The sequence below is a fragment of the Loa loa genome, assembly GCF_000183805.2.
Source record: "Loa loa unplaced genomic scaffold supercont3.70, whole genome shotgun sequence".
Classification (NCBI taxonomy): Eukaryota; Metazoa; Nematoda; class Chromadorea; order Rhabditida; family Onchocercidae; genus Loa; species Loa loa.
Window position 1 is genome coordinate 3159 of NW_018108250.1, and position 21746 is coordinate 24904.

The 21746-nt window shown below is 35.4% G+C and overlaps 3 protein-coding genes across 3 annotated transcripts in view; 2 read left to right on the plus strand and 1 right to left on the minus strand.

Moving 5' to 3' along the window:
* Positions 1 to 1637: 1637 nt before the first annotated feature.
* LOAG_00502 (hypothetical protein) lies at positions 1638 to 3140 on the plus strand (the record flags this gene model as incomplete). Its single annotated transcript, XM_003136042.1, has 4 exons — positions 1638 to 1848; positions 2375 to 2535; positions 2805 to 2946; positions 3127 to 3140. 4 exons carry the CDS (start codon positions 1638 to 1640, stop codon positions 3138 to 3140), a joined length of 528 nt encoding a protein of 175 aa, XP_003136090.1.
* A 990-nt stretch (positions 3141 to 4130) lies between these two features.
* On the plus strand, positions 4131 to 6897 carry LOAG_00503 (hypothetical protein; the record flags this gene model as incomplete). The annotated part of the gene is made up of 7 exons (XM_003136043.1): positions 4131 to 4260; positions 4529 to 4602; positions 4933 to 5034; positions 5463 to 5602; positions 5686 to 5849; positions 6277 to 6491; positions 6786 to 6897. Coding segments are annotated over 7 exons (937 nt in total), but the record flags the coding sequence as incomplete, so codon positions are not given.
* A 270-nt stretch (positions 6898 to 7167) lies between these two features.
* Positions 7168 to 21746, minus strand: part of LOAG_00504 (spectraplakin) — a gene marked incomplete at its 5' end in the record, with an annotated part of 29642 nt that continues 15063 nt past the window's right edge. The window contains 30 exons of the mRNA XM_020445452.1: positions 7168 to 8042; positions 8231 to 8354; positions 8673 to 8863; positions 8957 to 9074; positions 10108 to 10230; positions 10327 to 10439; positions 10526 to 10688; positions 11230 to 11350; positions 11416 to 11553; positions 11674 to 11801; positions 12109 to 12348; positions 12714 to 12920; positions 13070 to 13301; positions 13550 to 13761; positions 14759 to 15025; positions 15208 to 15405; positions 15578 to 15706; positions 15793 to 15951; positions 16294 to 16524; positions 16719 to 16844; positions 17832 to 17990; positions 18096 to 18243; positions 18364 to 18533; positions 18678 to 18904; positions 19092 to 19263; positions 19378 to 19638; positions 20193 to 20405; positions 20590 to 20775; positions 20954 to 21067; positions 21247 to 21432. Coding sequence (XP_020304091.1) covers positions 7834 to 8042; positions 8231 to 8354; positions 8673 to 8863; positions 8957 to 9074; positions 10108 to 10230; positions 10327 to 10439; positions 10526 to 10688; positions 11230 to 11350; positions 11416 to 11553; positions 11674 to 11801; positions 12109 to 12348; positions 12714 to 12920; positions 13070 to 13301; positions 13550 to 13761; positions 14759 to 15025; positions 15208 to 15405; positions 15578 to 15706; positions 15793 to 15951; positions 16294 to 16524; positions 16719 to 16844; positions 17832 to 17990; positions 18096 to 18243; positions 18364 to 18533; positions 18678 to 18904; positions 19092 to 19263; positions 19378 to 19638; positions 20193 to 20405; positions 20590 to 20775; positions 20954 to 21067; positions 21247 to 21432 — 5265 coding nt within the window. The 3' untranslated portion in view covers positions 7168 to 7833. The remainder of the gene's footprint in view (positions 8043 to 8230; positions 8355 to 8672; positions 8864 to 8956; positions 9075 to 10107; positions 10231 to 10326; positions 10440 to 10525; positions 10689 to 11229; positions 11351 to 11415; positions 11554 to 11673; positions 11802 to 12108; positions 12349 to 12713; positions 12921 to 13069; positions 13302 to 13549; positions 13762 to 14758; positions 15026 to 15207; positions 15406 to 15577; positions 15707 to 15792; positions 15952 to 16293; positions 16525 to 16718; positions 16845 to 17831; positions 17991 to 18095; positions 18244 to 18363; positions 18534 to 18677; positions 18905 to 19091; positions 19264 to 19377; positions 19639 to 20192; positions 20406 to 20589; positions 20776 to 20953; positions 21068 to 21246; positions 21433 to 21746) is intronic.

The window sequence follows — 21746 nt, forward strand, 5'->3', positions numbered from 1 at the left end:
ACACACACATACACACACTAGTACACACACACACACACACACACACATACACACACACCCATCTCGATGAAAGAGCAATTTCTTCGATTTGATATGTTTCACCGTACATTCATTCTATTCCCTGCTGCCAACCAATGCTTTGTTAAAATGCGCCGAGCAGCATTTCCCACCAGCATATGTTATTTCCTTGGTGTTCTTGGTGTTCGGTGTCATTGATGTTACCGTTGTGGATGAGTGGCGCTGTGCATCTGAGGTAGCAATGAGATCATTCTTCTCCGGGAATTAGGCACGGAAGATGCTTCATGGTCATCTCTCTGTAATCGACTGCTCTTCATCTGCTTATCATATCCCTGTTCCATGTCATCTATTTACTGATATGGCAATACGTTTCGCTTTATTTGTACGTTTATCGGTGAAAGTTACCACGATATTTCTTTTATTCTTCCTTTAGCCATGATCCGAGGGACTTTTTCGCATGGTATTTAATATTTCATATCTCATTATACCAACTTATCATATTATGCAGTCTTCATTCTTCCTATCCCAAATCCTGAAGAAATATGTGAAATAACCATTGAACAGAATTAGGCATTTTGTTGAGAGGTTGAAATTCTCAGAAATTTCATATCTTAATAATAGCAGGAGGTGAAATGAGTGTTTTTGGCTTTCTTTGATATGAATGTAACGATTTAATATCATAATATCATAGAAAGCTGAAGATACTTCTTCCCTTTGCTATACCTCAAAGTAATCGGGCAGTCAAATGTGGTAATGATAATAGGTAGCCGCTGCTCATATTTTTTGCACCTGGTATACTCTCACCATTCATTCCTGATAACTGATTCACTTATTCAAATGCTTTTTCCATTTCTGCGCTACTCTACGCTTCTTCCTGAAATAAGTCAGGTATGACCTACCATGTCATGATTTGTATCACTTTACATGCAAATTCCTTGCTTATATTCCTTATCACTGACCAGTCAGAAATGGAAAGGATAATTAAAATTTAAGTGACAAAATATTACTGACCATTTTTTCCTCTTTGATTTCGAAACATCGGTTGCATTAACAGTGCACGTATTAATTCATTTCGTATGCGAATCTTTTAAACTTCGATCCAATGAGAATTTTTAGAGAAGCATTTCCATCAGTAAAGTTACCCAGAATTTCGGGAACCCATTTAATTGTGCGATGGATGAGTTTTAATTCTCATGAACTGATGGCTTAAAATAAATAAGTTTTCAGGCTTTAACGGGGTACTTTTAGCCTTTAAGGGTATTTGTTTTTCGGATTCCATTCTGTAAGGTGTAGATTTTGCGATGATGCTGATGGCATCTATTTCTACTTTATTAAAGGCCCTATTTAACTAAGATTTGAGATTTGACTCGAATTTTCTAGGAATTGTCGAAAAATTATTGAATTGGAGGATCAGTACTGCAGTTGTGAAGTTGACATCCAACCTAATATCCATTCCTTTGCATCACTTTTATTCAGTTCAGTCGTAAAACTGTCAAAAGACTACAACTGTGTAGGAGGCCAGAATCAAATCCAGAATTTGCATATTGAATGTTTTATTATGCTATTGCCAAATGGTTTGTATCTTGCTCGTTCTTTCACTTCACTGCAATTTCAGAAGTATGCGTGGTCGTTTTGCAATTAGACTTCCTGTTCTACGGATTCGCCTATTCTTGCAGTTTATCCTTGGGGTGCTCATTATTTCGTTGTCTGTTACTACGTCACTCCTTTCCATTACACTCTTTCTGCTACGTGAAGATTTCTCACAACCTTGGCGTAATTTAAGTGAGAGCACGAAAAATGGAGAAGATGGCTTCTCATGTAAACTGCACGGTAAGTGACTGATTTAGAATTTCAACGCAATTCGAATTATCGATCTCGATCTTCCTTTCCTAAACATTTCCCGGATACATTAAATGAATTAGTTAATCGCCTTTGAACTTAATCCTCACTAGGCAGTGACTGGTTCGCTGTGTCTTTTGTTCGCTTTATTTAGATTATTAATGTGTACATTTATTGGGCTAATATCCACTTGTTATACTTTGGAATTGCTGATATAAATCTTGCTATGTCCGGTACACTCACGAGTCCGGTATAAGTCTCTCTCAGCTATCTTAGATTTTTATACGCTTGGAAACCTTAATAGCTTGCCAACCACCGATAATTAGAGCTGAACTGTTGCTTTCAAAGTAATTTAGGAAAAAAAACTCGAAGTGGGAATTCCAAGTTGCTAGATTTCTCGGACATCATGAGAGCAATTAGTTTTTTTTTCTTTTATTATTCTTACTTTTCAGATTTTACTGTAATCACTGGAACAATAACAAAATCCGGCAAAATCATTCGATATGTTTTTTTACAGTATCCAAATTGCTACAGTCTGACGAGTCTGCCGCGCTGAATCTTACCAACAAATCACTGATAATAGTACGATCTGTACTTCTTCTTCAACATGATGGATTGTATCTAAAGATTTTGTTTCTGAAAAAGTGTGAAACGAACGTGAGTGATGTACGTCTACAAGTTAGTATTGTCACACTTTCATTAACAGTTCACGTATGACATGATGGAAACTGTCAAAAGGACTTTAAAATTTGGGGAGGGGAACTACTGGAATCGGTATATCCTTGGGAAGTTGGATAACGGCAAATAAAATGGAAAAACGAAAAACTTATCAATGGTGCCAATAGAGAGTCTACTCGCAAATCATTCTTGCTTTTATTCGTTTGAATTTTTTGTTTTTAATTTGTTTTCAATCAGATTTCTCCGAATCAATTGCTACTTTACGTCAGATTGACTTCAAACGAATTTTATGTCCTGCGGTAAAACATATTGAAAGTGATGAATGTCCATGGGATTGGGCTCCAGGATGTGCATGGTCGTCCTTTATTGCAAGTGCAAGATTGGATTTCGTCCCCAGTCATATTCTTGCAAGTTTTCAAAGTCCTCATCAGACGAATTTTTTTAATAAAAGCTAATATAAATTCCTAACTTTTGCTAAGTGTCGAGAACAAAGTAGAAAATATTTTAACCGATAATCGAAGTGAAGAGTTCTCAGTATTCCCAATTTATTGAAAAAGGATATTGAGTGAGGTATGTATACAGAAGTTTAAGGACGGGGATCATAGGCTAACCGGAGTAAGAATAAGTTTGGGCATGAAATCATTTTTCAAAAATAGTTTTAAGACTGATAATATTTGATGCCAGTGGTTGTTCCGTTGCTTTGTGACATATGACACATCTTATTTTAGCTTAATTTCAATAGCCATGCTATTGGACTACGTTTGGAATCATCACGCAATATCGAGAATTTACTCTTTGTTCTGTGTACTCAGCCTCTTTACTGGTTAGTTCACAGAAATTCTGGAAAAATAAGCAGGTCAGATCGAGATGACAGCAAAATCATTTATACGTGGAAGCAATCCGGATGATAAAGAAGTAAAGCATCAGATACACTGTGGTACTGTGCGGTGAAGATGCAAAATTCTTTCAAGAACAAAAAATTTGCATTAATTATTACATACAATCCAGCCAGGAAATTGCGTAGATAGTTTTGTTTTTCCTTCTAGGAAGTTTCAATTTTTTTTCTTTTTTTTTTTTTGGAGAATGGAATACCATTTGCCCTCTCCATAAGTGACATTTGCCCCTCCGTAAGTCTTTTCATGTAAAAATGAAATGCTAGCAGAGTGGACAATTAAGTGGCCAACGATTTCAAATATTTTATTCGATGATACATTCTGGGAGATGCAGATTTTACCTAGCAGCAAGAAATGCGGTGAATTTTGAATAGCTGGTGCTGTGATTCAGAAAGAGACTATCTAGTGTACGTATCTTCTTAAGATCTTAACAGATGGTGAATAACAATAATGGGGAGCAGTGGTCCTGAAAGTAAAGAAGTACGATGAACCGATTTTATCTGTACTATAATCGAATAAATCCTGAAAAGCAGTCAAATAAGGACAATCCGTCATGGGATGCGACCCGTTCATTTGTCTCTCTGCTGGAATAATCTGATCTTGCAGAGGAGATTGTGAGAAAAAGTAATGATTGGGGAAAGAGTGTAAGTCATTTTCTTGGTTGAAAAAGGACTATGTTGTTTATTTTTTATTTCACTTCAGGTATATCGATTGGCTTCAATTAATTGAATTCATTGAAATATGGTCATCTCAAGGCATTAGCCATTTCTTCTTCTATTTTTATACCGTTTCACCACTTGTCATGAATATCCTACAGTATTATGAGGCGAAAGTTTGTCACAGCACTCGTTTCTTAACAATATCATGTATTTGCTCATGATTAAATGACCCGAATTCCTTGGAGTATAAGATAGACTGATATGCATTAGCTTATCAGACTACATAGTCTTGGATATAAGATAATACCTTAATCCATTCCTGAAATTAAATAACTATCATCTATTTCAATCCTTTTACATGTTGTAACATTTCTCAGTGTGCAGTTGATCAAATCAAATCAAATGAAATCAGTCTTTTTGTCGAAATTTTTCTTTTTTCAGGGAACTGTAACATTACTACCATGGAGATCATTTCCTGTTGGGGAGAATGAAAATCCGAACAAAGACGTATACAGGTAGTTTCTTACTACAAGCAGTCATCTTTTCAAACTCTTGCACAATGACTAAGAAATAAAATGTCATGTTTGATTATCTATTTTCTACGGATTGCTTTCCAGTTGATAAAGGGAATTTTCCCATAAAAATGTTTCATTTATTTGTTAGACTTCGCAATATTTCTACCCTTCGTTTTAGTTTTGTCTCAAATGTAATGGAATCAGAAACTAAAACAGAGTTATCATATTATAAGTTTCGATGCTTCGAAGATGAATCTGATGAAGTGATAAAATCGTTTTAAAGTTTCCTCTCTTTTAAATGGTCAATATAAATTCTGCTAAAATGTTTAGGTTGGCACACAGTCTCGCAAACAATGATTGTTTGTGGCGTTCACAAGGTGCTCATTTTGTTGCATTCGTCGATTTAGACGAATATATTCTTACTACTAGTGGGTCAGTTCCATTCCAAAGTTGAAGGCTAAAGTTCTGTTCATAAATCGGCACTAATTTGTAAAGTAGAAGAGGAGAAGTTTCAGACGACAACTATCATACTTTTTAGTTACCTTAAATAAAACAACTCAATAGGATGATCAGCAGTAGGTTTTACTTCGAAACAGTAAAAGATAAAAGATAGGAAGATTGCAAGAAACAAACAGGTTAAGCGTCTAAGAGAATTGAAGTGAATTTCAGTATGCCTCTTGCTGCAATTATTGAGAAAAAAAGCGGAGTTATGCCCACGATGTGGGAGTTTTACCGCCCTACATAGGAAAATGTATTATTCCTCGCTTCGACCTCGGAGTTTGTTTATCCTCCATCTTTCCTTTAAAAGCTATCACTTTCAACTTCAACGCAGTTAAAATCTCTATTTAGAATTCGTTTAGAATTCGGGGTGAAAATGCCCTGTCGTTTGGGATTTCGACAGAAGTGCCTTGCCGTTTTGGATTTAGGCTAGAAAAGCCCTGTCGTTTGGGATTTGGGGATAGAAATGCTCTATCATTTGGATTCGGGACAGAAGTGGGCTGTTATGAAGTCTCCATACTAGTTCTTTGATTTTTATCGATTTCAGATGATTTAGAGATTTAGATGGAAGTGGAAATATTTCAGATGACTTCCACTGGCATGATATAAGTTTTGAATGGTTAACTAATGTAAGTTATGGATTGGCTGAGGTAGACGGACCACATAAACAAATAGTACGACCAGAAACAGTTTCAATTATCTCCACACATTCAACGAGAAAGAGCTATCCTGGTTATATCGATGTTAATGTAAGTTTATTTCGCGTAAAAATTAGTAGCTTAGTAATAGTTCGGTAAGACGGAGGAATTGAATGCTAATGAATTAACTCGAGAATTATGAAGGTGATGCACAAAAAACAGGAGATCGAGGATTTTCTATAACATAGTAGTGAGATAGAAACAGCAGGAAGCTGTTGAGCAACTTCATATATGCAGCATGAACGATCAATGTTTATTGCCAGGAAAATGAGTCTGTTAGATTCTAGAGTTGTTATCTGTTCACGATGTGAACGATACCATCAACTTCTGTTTAATTAACTTACTTCTTCGAACGATTCTATAACATTTCGAAATTCTCCGAACACATTTTACTGTCATCTAACTGGAAAAGAAATATGTTTCATGTTAGATATGACTTCCATACCTTTATTAATTTCTAAATCCCATCCATTTTTAGCTTAATTCATCTGAGGTTATCCTATTACATGCATCCTATAAATGGTCCGAAACGAATCATTCAATGAACAACCTTGTCACTGTGCCACAACTTCTTGCTGGCATTCTGCCATCCCTAAATTCAGCCTATCGTGAAATAGGCCAACTACTATTTAAAAACGAAACAATGAGAATTGACAGGATGTTGCAGATGGAAATTGCCAAATGCATCAATCGGTAAGTTCCGTTTCTCGATGTTAATTTGTTTTTTTTTTGTAATGAATGAAATCCATGTTGGAAGAAATGGCTGAATGATTTGAGTAGTGATTGATAGTCCAATGAGTAGAATGATGGAGGACTTTAAAGAAATGATCCGAAAGATTGCAGATCCATTTCAGAAATCTCATGACTGGTATTCTAAAAAAGCTCTACTTTGACTAACTAAGCAACTTTGTCCATTCTTCGAAATCATTAATCACTGTCTTGATATTACTTTACAGTTTGTAATGACTAACAAACACCACTTCCCAGATGGCATATAAACAAATGTAAATCGGTTGAAATGTGCAAGACGGAGATAGTTCGCCAGACGAGATGGGTCCATGCGGAGAATGTCACCAATGATGAATATCAGCTGGTGTAAACTTATTTGAAAAATGCTGTTGTATTTATATATTTAAAAACATCTTTCTGTGATTAGCACATTAATCAATTATTTTTGGCTTGGTGTTTCCGAATGATTACTGTAGAAGAGAGATGGTCCTTTTCCAGTATTCTCGCGCAAAATTCGTTTGCAATAAGCTCATTTGTTGATCGTTAAAGTCAGATAGATCTATATCCTGTAGCTGAATGAAAGATCCAATTTTGGTTGAGGTATCGCTAACTCCATAATAATGAAAAAAATGTGTAATAAGTTGAAATGATTTTAATGAGTAGTGAACAGCAAGTACAGTAACCAATTAGCATTTAGAAACAAAAGATACAAAACAATCCTTACATGCGGAAAAGTTGACAGGATCATGACATATTCTCGCCAAAAGGCGAACTGTCACTTCCGGTTCATAAACACTTTTCAAATAACAAAGTAGCAGTAAACCTCTTCATCTTACAGTACTTATTGGAAGGGATGCTCGAAGGCTATCCTGTGTCTGCTCTATGTTGCCAGCGCTTCGTGAAACAGCTTCGAACGTTGACTAAGTCTATCAATAGCATTGTACAGATAATGATTTATAAATATCTTCAAATTTCGATTAATATGCAGAAAAGGAAGGGGGTTATTTAGTTACAAGACCGTAATGAAATATGTTAGTCTGTGTGATAGGCATAGGCAGAGATACCGGGACAATCACCTAGATATGCGAAAGAGAAAAGAACTGCAACGATGATAAAGAAGATCCTCTGGAAATGATAACACAAATAAGTGACTCGCTAATTATGTACGAAAAATAAAAAGTAAGACAGACGCGTTCATACTGTTTAAATTACAAGAAAAATAAAATTACAACGAAACTGTAAGGAAATGGGATTTGTCTCATTTCCCAAGGCTTTTTTTTTGTATAAATACGAAAAAAAGTTCATTTCATGTGCGTGGCTGAGGACTGGTTTGTGCAGGTGATGCTCGACAATTGACGCCCTTCCGACTACGCAATGAAGGTATTCGTGTCGGTCGATCACCCTCTACTGAAACATCTGAGCTTTGACTTACCGGTCGTGACAAATCCAACATATCGCCATGAGATCCTAAGAGTGAAAGAGTGCCTGATGCATTTGGCCGCCATATTTTTGGATCTAGAATTTGTGATAACATCAAGTGGTGTCGATTTTGACAATTTATTTTAATAAACAGAAGATGGAAAAACGCCAACCAATAGCGGATTGAAAAGTAATAACAATCGAAATTTGAATCAACTGTGGTAATATCTCAAGGCAGGTGCAAACTAATGTTTTATTTGAGAAAAAGTGATTTATGGAATAACCTTGTCCATTCATGTCACTTGATTTTCTATTTGATTTCGATGTATCAAGGAGTGGATTACGATAGATGGTTGACGAACGTCCAGTGACGTACATCGGCATACTGCGCTCTGTCTTTTCCCTGATCTAAAACTAATTCCACATGATGGCAATATACCTTCTTGTAAATGAAATTTATGGAAGTTATGAACGGAACTCCTCCTGTTTTTGAAATTTACTATATGCTTTTCACTTACTGATATTCTAATTAGACTCAAAAAGAACGCAACACTTTCAGAATTAACAAATAAAGGGGGACCTCAAACACAATCTTGATGTGTATTGTATAAAATCTTAGCATGCGTAAGTTGTGTAGAGCTAATTTTTCACAACTTTTATGTACGAAGTGGATTTTTTCTTTTAAAAAAAGACATTAAACAAATAGAAACAGATATCAGCAATTACTTTTGTAATCGGACCCGGAGTTGCTTGGAAACGAGACTGCAACAGTGATTCCTGAAAACTACGAATTGGTGAATCACGACTTGGTGTTGACCTGGCTGATTTGGTGAATGTTTCCATTGTATCGTAAGCATCTTTCGGCCGAATATCGTCATAGAAATTGCGCTGCAGGTCGAGATTCGTCCGTCCTTTAGCTAAAAGATTATAATGCGAAACAATTCTAAGGATGAAAGTTTGCAATATACAGAGAATATTCCATGCATATGAGAAAAAATTCCCTCACTTACCCCTGCAAGGATCATGTTTATGTAGAAATTCCTCCAAAGCGACCCATCCGCCACCTACACGGACCATAACTGTCGATCGAAGAATACGGACCATACGCTTAATCTGCGTTTCACCGAACTAAAAAACTTGACAGTTTGATACAAAATACAGTGTATCTCTAAGTCGGATCTAGAAAAGAGAGTGAAGAGCAGAAGTACAAATATCTTAAAATAAATTCTTTTTCATCATGAAACTGAATTCATCAAAACGGCTAAAGTAATTGCGAAGTATATACAAGTTTCTCACCAAAAGTCTTACGAAGCTATCTGCATATCATAATACTTTGGCAAAGATGTGAATCAGTCTCTGTATATGTGCATTAATTTGTAAGAGTTCTCAGCTTTCATCAAGTATTTGCTGTTTTCAACATTAGATAGTTCTACGACCCAAAAATTTTACGATATATCCGGCGATATATGGATTTCATTAAGTGTAACTAAGTAACAGAAGTTCAACTAATTACAACTATTCCATATACCTAGTTAAGTGTAAGTGTAGTTCGGCGTAGTTTAAAACATTTGGCGACTATCGTTAGGTGTCAACAAAATCTGCTTTGCTCTTCTTGTATTTTCCAATATTTTATATGACAATATTTCGTAGAAAAATCCTAATTAATATGATTATGTTGACCGATTTCATTGATTTCCATAGAGAGACAAAGAAAACTAGTAACGCGCTAACATGAACAGCCTGAACTAAATCGAATGTTTTCATAAAAATGTATTGCATGAACAACAGAGACCATCCCCTAATTCCAAAAGCCTTATGGAAAAAATGCAACGTTCCAACCAAGCTCCGGCCTACAAATTTAAAATAATTTTAAACATAATTTCAGAAAACCATATGTTTTTTAGCGAAGAACTATAAAGATGAAATTCTAATCCCTCTATTCTTGCACATACCTTTACCGTTCATGACTACTCATCACGAAAGAAATTAACAATTGAACTCATGGAAAAGTATAACCAGTTAGAACAGTCGAACAGACGATGAAATTCATCAGCATAAATATATCGTATTAATTAGTGTTTTACGATACTACCAAACAAAATATTGGAAAATACAGAAGGAGCAAAATGGATTTGTAAAAAAAATTAAGCAAAGAACTTACGCGATAATGTCCATCGCCCACTTTTTGAATCTTATATCGATTAATGCAGTTACATCGTTCCGTCTGCCTTACAACCTCTTCTGTGATTTTTTCACTGTCCGTTTTTTGCTTCATCGGTAATTTCTGGGTAAAAATTAAGTAAGTGATAAATCGGCAAAACTGCAGTTTACCAGAAGTATCAAAGGAACTTCTGTTCACTACAGTATCACAAAAACTTACTTTTGAAAAATCGGAACGGAGCTTCGCCATAAATTCTTTAGAATCAATCATTCTATCACCTTTGTCAAATTCGTTCGCAACTTTCTCCATTTCTAATCGAGTAGTAGGAAATTCTAAAATGAAATTTGAATTACTGGTCACTTTCGAGAATTTCAACAAAAGTTATAAGTATGAAACAAGTGATCCAAAAAAAACTCACTGGATGCTATGATACCATCAATGAAAGCAGCTCGTGGTACTCGTCCAGTTCCACTTTTATCAATTCTTCTAAACAAATCGGAAATTCGAGCTTTTCCAGAATCAGTCCATTCCAAATATCTTTCACGCCATTCCTCGAAAGAAAATGACTCCAGCCTTTTCACCTTAAAAATTTGTTCAATATTATAAATTTGCAGTAATTAGGTTTGATCAAAATTAGTGAAAAAAACTTGCTTCCGAGTATTTAGGGTTCTAAAGATGATGAACAACAATAATGAAACAAAAGGAAATCAAGGAGGATGAACGATCTTGTCAATTCTAACACCAACTACGGACCTAAGGCACAACAACGAAAATCCAAAACTCCGCATTACATAATAGACCTCATTAATCGTGACTTAATCTCATGAAGTCTATTTGTCTCTTCTTCATCATGAATAATCAATAATGCTTTCTTGGTTCTGATTAAAAATCCCACAGGTGAGGAACCAACATCCATACCTAATGGCTAAGATGACAGATTATAAGAACAGCGATATGATAATGACAAAACGAGAATCCAACTCGCTTCGTCACTTCCTACTTAACTGAATCCTTAGGTTACTTCTTTCTTAATTCTTTTTTTAATTTGAACTTCGAAAGGGAACAGAATTGTGATAAAAAGTGTGAAGTGAAAACTAAGAACTGCAAATCAAAAAACTCGACCTCCTCCAAATAGTCTTTCATTTCGCGCAATTGGCGGCCGTAATCCATTGAGTCTATCCATAGTTTTTTCCATCTACTGGATAGTTGATCGGACTTAGGATGCCGTATGCGGTGTTCATGCCTGAAAAATGAAAATATTAATGTAGGAATAATAGCAATTCATAAGCACTGAAATTTGAGTCGAACCTTTGAAGTGCTTTTCCACTCTTCTTTTTCACTTTCTCCTCGACAGCTAGCATTTTCCGTCGACTCCTTGTTGCTTCATCAATTAGTGCTTGTTTTTCCCGTAAAGTTTTTTCGAAATGTTCGTGGTTCTCAGTAAGCCTTAAATTATAAAGAACCGGCAAATTCCATAAAAATAGATTCGCCTCACTTTCTTGCATATTGAGATCATCATCTCCTAATTTTATAAATAGCTGAATACTTAAAAATTAAAAGGTGGACCTGTTAAGGGCACTTATTTCGTACGGCAACGATGTCTCATTTAACACCTTTAATTCGGTACTTCTTTCTTCAATATATTCCAGCAAATCAACGATCATTTTCTCTCTACCGCGAAGTTCACTAAGCTGCTACAAAAAAAAAGAAACATTTGAAAAAAAAGAAACATTTGAAAAAAAAAAATTTGAAAAGAAAAAAGAAACATTTGAAAATTCGATTTCTGAAAGTTGAAAGCGTGGGAAAGAAATTTCGAAATCTTTCTTTTGATCGCCTTTGAAGGAGGCCATTTCCTATTTCAACCTGAATTCAGAGTTAACAGAATCGAATTTTTAAGGCCTCTCAAATTTCAGTTACAATTAATTTGGGAATTCTGGATGAATCTGAGTAATTAAGCAAACTTTGGTAAAGACGTTCTACATGATAACTTCCAATGCTAACCATCGCTAAATCATCCCTCTTGCTATCAATTGCATTCGTTACTTCATCCCATCGATTTTCTAACACTTTCAACCAGTACTTCATTGGTTGTTCCGCAGATGGATGACATTTGGACTGTATATCCTCCCCAGCTTTCTTGATAGACTGTATTAATGGCTTTTTGTCATCCATTTCTTTATGCAGCTGTGCTACTTCATCCATTTGTTCCAAAATCTCATTTTCGCCTTCGGCCATTTGACTCTAAAAATGAGTTTGATTAACAGTTTGATTATTTTTCATGACTATGATACTATGCCCCATACCACATTTATTGCGCTCCCTTGCTCCACTGCATTCTTTTTCATCAATTACTGGCTGGTATTTTACAGAATTGTATTTAATAATATACAATATTTTCTGGAACATTTGAGCTCGATCGCTTCATTAAAATCTTTAAAATGTTGGTAACCGACTTATGTCGGGATCAACAGCATGTAACTAAGAAATAGAGGGAGCTTAGAATGGCTGTCTTGGAACATTCCAGTAACCCCGGAAAAATCACAGTTTAAATCCAGTGAATATCAATTAGTGCGTATAACTGAAATGAAATACACAGAAAAATATGCCTTTGTCCTCAGTCTTGCTTCAATCTTTGGTAGAAAATCCAAAAATTCGTGAATTTCATAATTGAAATTTTTGGCAATGTCGTAAGAAATTTTCAGTTTTTCCTCTCTTCTTCTTGCCAGTTCCTCTAGAAGTACCCAGTCCTCACTCACTTTTTCCACCTTCTCTTTCAGGCCACCCAACGAATCATCCATTTCTTTTCTTAACATCTGAAACATTAATAAATGTTCAATAAAATTAATAAAATCCATTAATAAATGAACTAATATAATGATCTAATTCTGTTCATCAAGTTGTAGCGAAAGAAGAATATAATAAAACGTATCGCAAAAAATAAAATTGTAAAAAAAATCAAAACCTGCTGCGCACGCTCCTTCACCGAATTCAACGTATCCCGATGAGCATCTATTTGTTCCTTTAATTCGTTATGCTTATCGCATAATTTGTTTACTGTCTCCAAATCACCATACACCGAAATGGTTTCCATATTTTGCAAATTAGGTAAAGACTTTTCGAGCCATTCTCGAAGTGAAGACAACGCCTCATCAAATTGTCCACATGCCAACAACGCATCCTCGATTGATCGCTGTCTGTAATACGACAGATGTCGGATAATAACTTCAACTGATTTTTTCATTATCATCGGAAATGTCGATCCTTCATCACGCTGCACTTTTTGATGACGGCATGAGTTGAACAAATGAATTTTTTACAATCTCAGTTATTAAATTTCTACACTTGATTCACTTCAATCTTATTCAGTACCGCTTAAAATTATTCCAAAATTAAATAGAATTTATCAAACTAGTCAGTTGAACAAATTAACAATAGAAATTACTTTTGCAGTGTAGCATTAACAAGCTGAGTCCACCTCTCTTTCAATAGTTCATTCATCAGATCGATTCCCGCCTGCTCTTTACGTGGTGCATGCTCCGAAAGTACTTTACCTCGTTTATACGTTGCTTCGTACACTGTTTGTTGTTTCGTCAATTCATGCTGGAATTTTCGATGCTTATCCAGGTCACTTCGCAACCGATCACAGGATGCCGTCTAGAAATATTAATCATTATCAAAAAATCGATGACAAGAAAAAGTGGTCAAATCTAGTCTGATTTACTCTGATATATTTACTGCATTTACTGTTCAATGGAAAATGAAACGATTTTTTACTTTAAAACTTCAAAATGAAACGATTCGAGCGAGCTCTACTTTTTACCGTATAATTGTCCCATCAAAACTTCATTTGTGCCGAAGGCAAAAAAATATGATAAAAATCTCGCTCTATTTCTCAACCTATTAAGGTAAATTTTTATTCCTCACTTTCTATCAACGCCTCCGGAAATCACCATTTGCAACGTAGTGGTATAAGGATCTTGGTACAATTTCTTATATGACATCGAATATAGTACAAACTAGCGACATTTGAATGCATAGGGTTGGAGAGTTTAAGCTCCGTCAGTATTTTGCATTTTCAAGGCTTGACCTTTTTATTTTGTCCTGTTGATTTAAATGATTCCTTGTCAGTGATAAACAGACGAAGTTGAAAAACAAGAAGTTCGAAATTCTGATTGAAACATCTACCTATACATCAGTCTTGAATACAAAAGTATCTTTCAAAATTGCTCTATCTTTCCTTTTCTCCGCCATGATTTTTCTCGTCATTTATTTTCAATTTTTGAGAAGCTAAGAACAAAATCACAAGACATCCTACTAATTTATTGAGAATTCATCAATCGCAAACAATCTTCATTTATGGACATCAAGAAATTTGCTCCCTAAGTGTACTGGCATTGACCTGAGATTTTGAACATCTCCTGCTATAAGTAGTCACTAATGACATCAAATGCAGTTAATATTTCATCGTCAAAGAACTTTCCATGAATAGTTTCTGGAAGATAAAATATTGACTGCAAATGTTTAGTTCTCATCAAATGTTAACTTTTTATGACTCCATGCACGTACAACAATACCAGCTTTTTCATCTGATTTTTCATCAGCTTTTTCATCTGAGCAAAAATGCACTTTTGTATAGACATAAAAACAAAACCTGTGCATATTGATCACTAATCCATTGAAGCCTTGAAGTTATCCAGTCGATCACTTCGGCATGCGATTCAAAATAAAATCGTGCTTCCTGTAATGCTAAATCCAGTAGTTTCATTCGATCGGCACACCTCGAAGCAACTTTCTCGAAACGATGCTTAGCCGAAACAAGCAAATTCTTGATTGGTATTGCATCTTTTTTTTCACAATAATATTGCAGTTTGGTGCCTTTGCTGTTCAAGTCACTCATTAATTCTCGATAGTGTGACACCTGAAATACGCTGAAGTTGAAGACAAATCAGTTAGCATACAGAATGAAATATATTCCCAATTCAGATGTAAATGGTAGTGATATCTAAACCGCCACCAATTGTACCGTCCCTCATGTCTTTCAGATTCATTAGACATCAACACGCAACAACTTGCACGTTTCGGTTACTACCAAAATTTTACCTCAGCTTGGAATTTGGTATGTTCATTAATCTGCTCTTCCACAGTATCAGGGATCCTTGATACGTGCTCCAAACAACCTAAATAGTTTTCTGCCGAATTTAACCAGTTCTTCATTGACGTCATAGAAGAATGTAGCTGTTCAGCTTCTGTCAGTGCAATTCTCAACTTCTGCTCCTTATCACCAATCTTGTTTTGCATCTGTAGAGAAAAAAAAATTATTTTATTGAAATTAGTGCATAATCGACAAAATTAATTTCATCATTACTGCAATAATCACTTACTGCCAATTTATTTTAGAACGAGAAAATATTCTAATAAGGAAATTTACTTGAAATCAAAGCTTACTCAAGCAGATTTCTCGATTATTTACCTGAACCCATTTTTTCATCAGCTGTGCCTCCCGTTGTGCAATCCATGAATCACGATCACTTTCGGATAAATACTTCGTTGCTGCTTCCAAATGAGCTTCTAGTGCCGATCGATTCTGTTCAATTTCGGCCTAAAATTTTTGTGGAATAAATATTCCAAAAAAGGATAAGTAGGCTAAAAAATGAAGGTACAAAGATGACTAAGAAAACAGAGAACCTTCAAAACGAAGAAATTATCGAGTTGTGCTTGTGCAGTTTCCGGTAAACCACCTGTTGGTTTCATATGAGACAAATCTGCATCTTTATCCTGAAGCCACATGGCCCACCGATCCACTTCACCGCCCAAATTTTCAGCAGCTTTCCGAGCATCGTCCAACTATAATTCTATGTTTCATCTTTGCAGCATTTAGTTCTAAAATCCAAAAACATCGAGGGTAGTTTAATCTCCAAAAGTGATAAGGATTGGGAAAGGAGGAAGAAAAGCAGAAATGAATGAAACTTGGCTTGGACTTTCATAAGTTATAAGCAGCAAAACTCGATGTAATCAGATATAATTCATTTTGAATAGGTTCATTTCCGAATATTATCGATCCTCGAATTCAGATAAAAACTACAACGCTTAGCTCAACATTAAATATTAGATTAAGTATTTAACACTTGAACAAACTGATCCGGTCAATTCAGCGAAGAGTACTGGAACATTGTGAATAATTATCACCTGCACCCAAACATCTTCTAATTTATCGACCAACATATGCCAGTTTGAATTCAGCTTATCGATCATCGCTTGCGTTGAGCTTGCAGTATTTGAATCAACAGCAATGATACGTTTAGCAGCACTGTTCAAAGTATCAACGCTGGTTTCATGTGCAAGAATTTCATTTTGTATTACTCTATGTTTGCAAACTTCCACTTCCACTTCCTTGATAGTTACCGGTCGAGAATTGATCTGAAATTAGTTAACCATTAAAGTACTTTAAAGCATTCATCAGGCGAAAAAAAAAACTGATAATGTGCTGCTGTAATTATAATTTCGAGAAGCCTGTTGTCAACTTTTTGTCATATCCAGTGATGAACTCACAACAATGTAGGATTTTCAAATCTTCATGAAGAGAGAATCTAAGACAAAGAACGAAAACAAACTTCATTTAAAATATGCTCCGTTTTTTCGATCCAAATCATTAGTTGTTCATATGCTTGCGAAAACTGCCCCATTTCCAACAACGCTTTTTCCACCTTTTGTTGACGTTCGTTTAACAATGTGTATAACTAAATTGATTTATGCTTGGTGATAATAAATATCAGAATCATAAATGAATGTAATGTGTTGCACTGCTTATTGTAGAACGGAAATGCTTTTCAACTCGATTCCTTCAAGCATGCGGTCGTGTGTATGTACACTATACAACTGACATAATTTTAATGTATTGCGGCAGAGCTGAAAAAATTTGAAATTCTAATTAATACTTAAATGATTTCTACCGTTCAGCACCTCATCGAGGTGAGAAGATAAATTATATGGTATAACCCACTCTTTTTCCTTTCGTTTTCAAGTGCTAAATCAGATTCTTTGCACGAAAGAATACACAAACAAAAAACTTTAGGTTATTACTGTCCTATTGCTTGCACTCGAAAATTCTTAAAGAACAATGTAAAATTACGCACGTTACTGACAGACAACTGCAGATTAGATCTCAAACCGAAGCATGTTTATGGGGATCTGAACAAGCTGTTCAAAAAAAAGCCATTCATTCCGGGACCGTCCCGAACACTTCACTAAATTGATTTATTTAAAATCGTATAAAAAATTCAAACTACGGGAAGTTGACTGACTATTTCCATCATATTTCAAAACTAAATAAAACATAACCATTAACAATCTGATTTTTCAATTCTTTACAACAAAACCATTTCGCTAAGTGTACCTATGGCCAGCTTAGAGAAATAACATATATTTAGATTCCGAAAGTAGAAGAACAGGACTGTACTGCCGAAGTCTGGCCAGGCTGTTCCACAAAATGTCATATACTGATACACAAAGATTGATACATACCAGGCCACTAATACATACGAGCCCGAAAATTGATCAGAAAAACACTATAGAAAACGTTTGCTAATTGACAAAGACAATTTCTCAGACTAATGAACAGCTTTATTTTGCATAAAGCCTTGTCAGCAATGTGAAATCAGAGACAGTGGACGAACGAAGCCTCTAGCGACTTCACAATACGCAGTCAACACTAAATGTACACTAACTTTATTCCACTGAGTATTCAGGTCATTGACTGAAGCTCTGATGTTTGCAGATTGCTGTGCATTACTACCAACGCAAAGATTTGCATATAGTTGATTCAACTGTTCTTTCTCCAGAGCTTTTTCGTCCAGTAATGAACGCAAATCACCCAGAGCAGTAAACTATAAAAGATAAAATATGAGATGGAATTTACAAAACAAAAGATCCCAAATAATTCCTTAACAGTCGAAAGTAGGCTTTTACAAAACTCGAAGCTAAATGTATACCTCATTTCCAATATCACTAGACGATGCGCCAGCACCAAGATTTAACTTGAATATTTCAGCTTCCGTTTCTGCTATCCAATTTATCAGCTTCGTTAATAAATCACGGAATCCTACTGCTTTATTCATGGCCTCAACTAAATCTGATTCCCTGAAATTTATATGTTGCTCTCTTTATAACACCATAATATTAAGTCATATTTCTACGAACATCTGGTCCACTAGAGAATTAATTAAAATTGATTAATGTAAAAATAAATCCTAAACTTACTTCCGATCGCACATGTCAGTTACCGTAACCCAGCCTCCTTCAACTTCATTCATTTGCTGTTCTATATGAGCCTTTTCTTCCTCGGCAATTACACCACAAAGATCATGTCCAGCGCAACGCAATTTACCCATAATTTCGGGTTTGATTTGTTGCATTTCATTTTTAATTGCCTGTAATAATGAACGAATTACTTTCTAATCCTCGCATTGCCTCCTTTTACAAATTGCAGTGATGAATGTTGGAATTCTAGGGACTCTGAACGGAAATTAACTTTTAGCACCTTTAAGCTTTGATCAAACAAGCAATCAACAAACTAAGAGGATGTTTTGCTGCTGCTCAATAGTCGTTGGATCTCCAAGCGCAGGTTGTATTCCTTCAATGCGCAAACGCAATTCATTAATCGCCTTTTGATAAGAATTTAATTCGCACCAAAACCGTTCCGCTTTAGCTAGCGTATCTTCCAAAAGATTTTTCCTTGTCGTAACATCTTTCATTAGTTCTTCCCACAACGATTCAAGTTCTTTGATTTTAATGCTTATTTCTGCAGAACAAAAAAATATTCGCAGTTGACAATTATAGGATTTGCATAAGATTCAAACAAAGTGTCGTAAATACCATTTGGTTTCATTCTATCATCAGTTTGCATTGCGCTCTTATTTACATTACTTCTTGGTATGCTTAATGCTTTCTATGTTGATATATTCGATTATCAATACCAATGATTGTACCTGCAGCTCCAGTATCGCTTGGTTTTGCATGCATTAGAATCTCGTAGGCATTTTCCTTCACTGATCTCAGTACGCCTTCTTTATGTTTAAGTTGTTCCATCAAAGAAAGATTATCAATAATTTGTGATTTGATACGTTCTGGATCGGATTGTATTGGTTCCGGATTTCGGATCTGTAATCATTATCGCAATGCGTATAAAAATAGCTAACCACTGAATAAAATTACAGATTTAAGAGTGGATACGGGAGTACCTCTTGTAACTAGTGTAAATATCAGTGTACATACTTGCATGGCAGCACCATCTAGATTTGCCAGAACAACATCCAATCTGTCTGTGAACTGACTGCTCTGCTCAATTGCGGTTTCAAGTGCCTCAGCTCGTTGACGAATAGTATCTCGGGCAGCGAAGAATCGCTCATCCAAGCCTTCAGCTATTTTCTGAAGCTGCACTTCATCTTCTGAACCACATAATTGGCTCAAAGCACTGACATTTTTGTGAAAACGATCCATCAACGATTTGTGTGATATGATTGAATGCTGTAGCTTCTAATAAAAAAAAAAAAAAAAAAAAATAGGCAAGATAAAATCACTAATGCACCATATTTTCATAAAAGAAACAGGTAAGATTTTTGGACATTCAAAGGAATCTTTCAAAAAATTCAGAGCGAAATGAGTGCAAATATCTTATTTCTTCTACCATTCAATTTTTTAGAAATGAAATATTTTATCGGTTTTTTCTGAATAAGTCAGCTTTATGATCAATATTTTCCTTTTTACGTGATTTTGGCATAGCTAGATTGAGTGAAATTTCGTATCTCAAATAATTAAATCAATTTAATATTTATACTGCTACGCAAGCAGTTTCATAACTGAAGCAAACGTCTCATTTCGCTCACATCCTTTAATGCTTTAACGATCGTTAAAAAAACAGTAACTTTACTTCACTGGAATTTACACATGCAAGATATTTATTCAAGAAGTATGCATTAAGTTATATTAATCACTTCAAATGAAAATAATTCAAATAAGTTTGATTATCCGAGAATACGTGCTGCTTTAACGAGACATAAAACTCTGTCCAACAAAATTGAAAAACTCACAGTATTGTGGGCTTGCTGTTGCATCAACTGATCTCGTTGGTGTCCTGTTGTAACAGGTGGACAATTTTCAATCTCGTTTTCCATACTTTCTAACCAGGAATGCAATTCACCAAATGACTGGTCGATTTCAAGACATAATGCCAGCGCCTGCTCCAATTTAGCCAACCTTTCGCCACCCAACTGGGCTACATTAGCCGAAAGGTTTCGTCCAGTCTGGAATGAAAATAGACATCACAATTGCCGCTCGACATACACACACTTAAATACCTACTATATCTGCCAATAAGTCAACATTAATGGCTCCTTCTTATACGAAATATTTCCACTTCATTATCAGTACTATTTCTTCCATCATTCTATTCGCTGTAAGGAACAATGTATGTTTACATCAATTAACCTCAATTTTGCTCTCGATCAATAAATCTTGACCACTGGCTTCACCACCCAAAACACGAACAACTCTATGTGCATCTGCAACTGTATCTCGCAGTCGTGCTTTCATTACCGTAATATCTTCGTTCATTTGTTTTTGATTTTTGAGCTGCTTTTTGACATAATCTGGATCTACTTCAGGTGCTGCACTCTGCAACACAGGCCAGGCTTATGGACAATTTTTAAAATCTCCTGAGATTTTTTATGGAAAAGAAACCTGAAAAAAAAAACGGTGGCATCAAAAAGACTGTCGTACAATGAACAACGGAAGAATTACGTAGCAGCGAGTCATACCGACTGCAATATTCTAATAGATCATAAAAAAACACCTGTGATAAACGTTCATGAGCATCAGCAAACCATTCATTAAGAAAGTCTAATTCATCCAAAACCTGTCGACTTTGCTTCTCGACTGACATTAGTTTATCACCTTTACGCGTAATCTGAAAACGATTCTGCATACGAATCTGAACACAACAGTCCTTAATTCAAAAATTTCTATTTATGAAGCATGAAAAGCGATTCATTTACAGAATTCGAGAAAATTTCTGATCATCAACCCGGAACTGTAATGTCATCGACTGTAATGTCAGATTTTACAAAGTTGAAACACCCATTTGACCTGCTCAGCAAGGTGATTAAATCTGCGAGTCAAGTCATCGTTTTGTATTTCCAACCCATGTACTTTAAAAGGAACTAGATTCTGGAGTTGTTTTGAGATATCGCTAATCTCCTCAATATCAGAACGCCATTTTGCCAAATCATCTTCCATTTGAGCTAGTATCGTAGCTTGAGTTTCAATTGGGGTCTGAAACATATTATTATGAAAATCTTTTGAAAGAAACGTCTTATATTATTATTTCCCAAAATTTTTTTCTGAAAAAAAAAACGCTTCTCGAACTTACTTGTGCCTCACAGTAGTCGATAAAAAGTACATCATTACAAAAATCTATATTGCACCTTAATCAAGCAAAAGATAATTTCACCCGCAGTCTACAGTGGCTGAATTAGAAAAAGGTAGTCCTTATGTTACGAAATTAATTTTTCGAATTACCAGATTTTTTTTAAAATCTAATTTCTGAATCTCAATCGGCTATCTTAATGTCATCGCTAGGATCAACT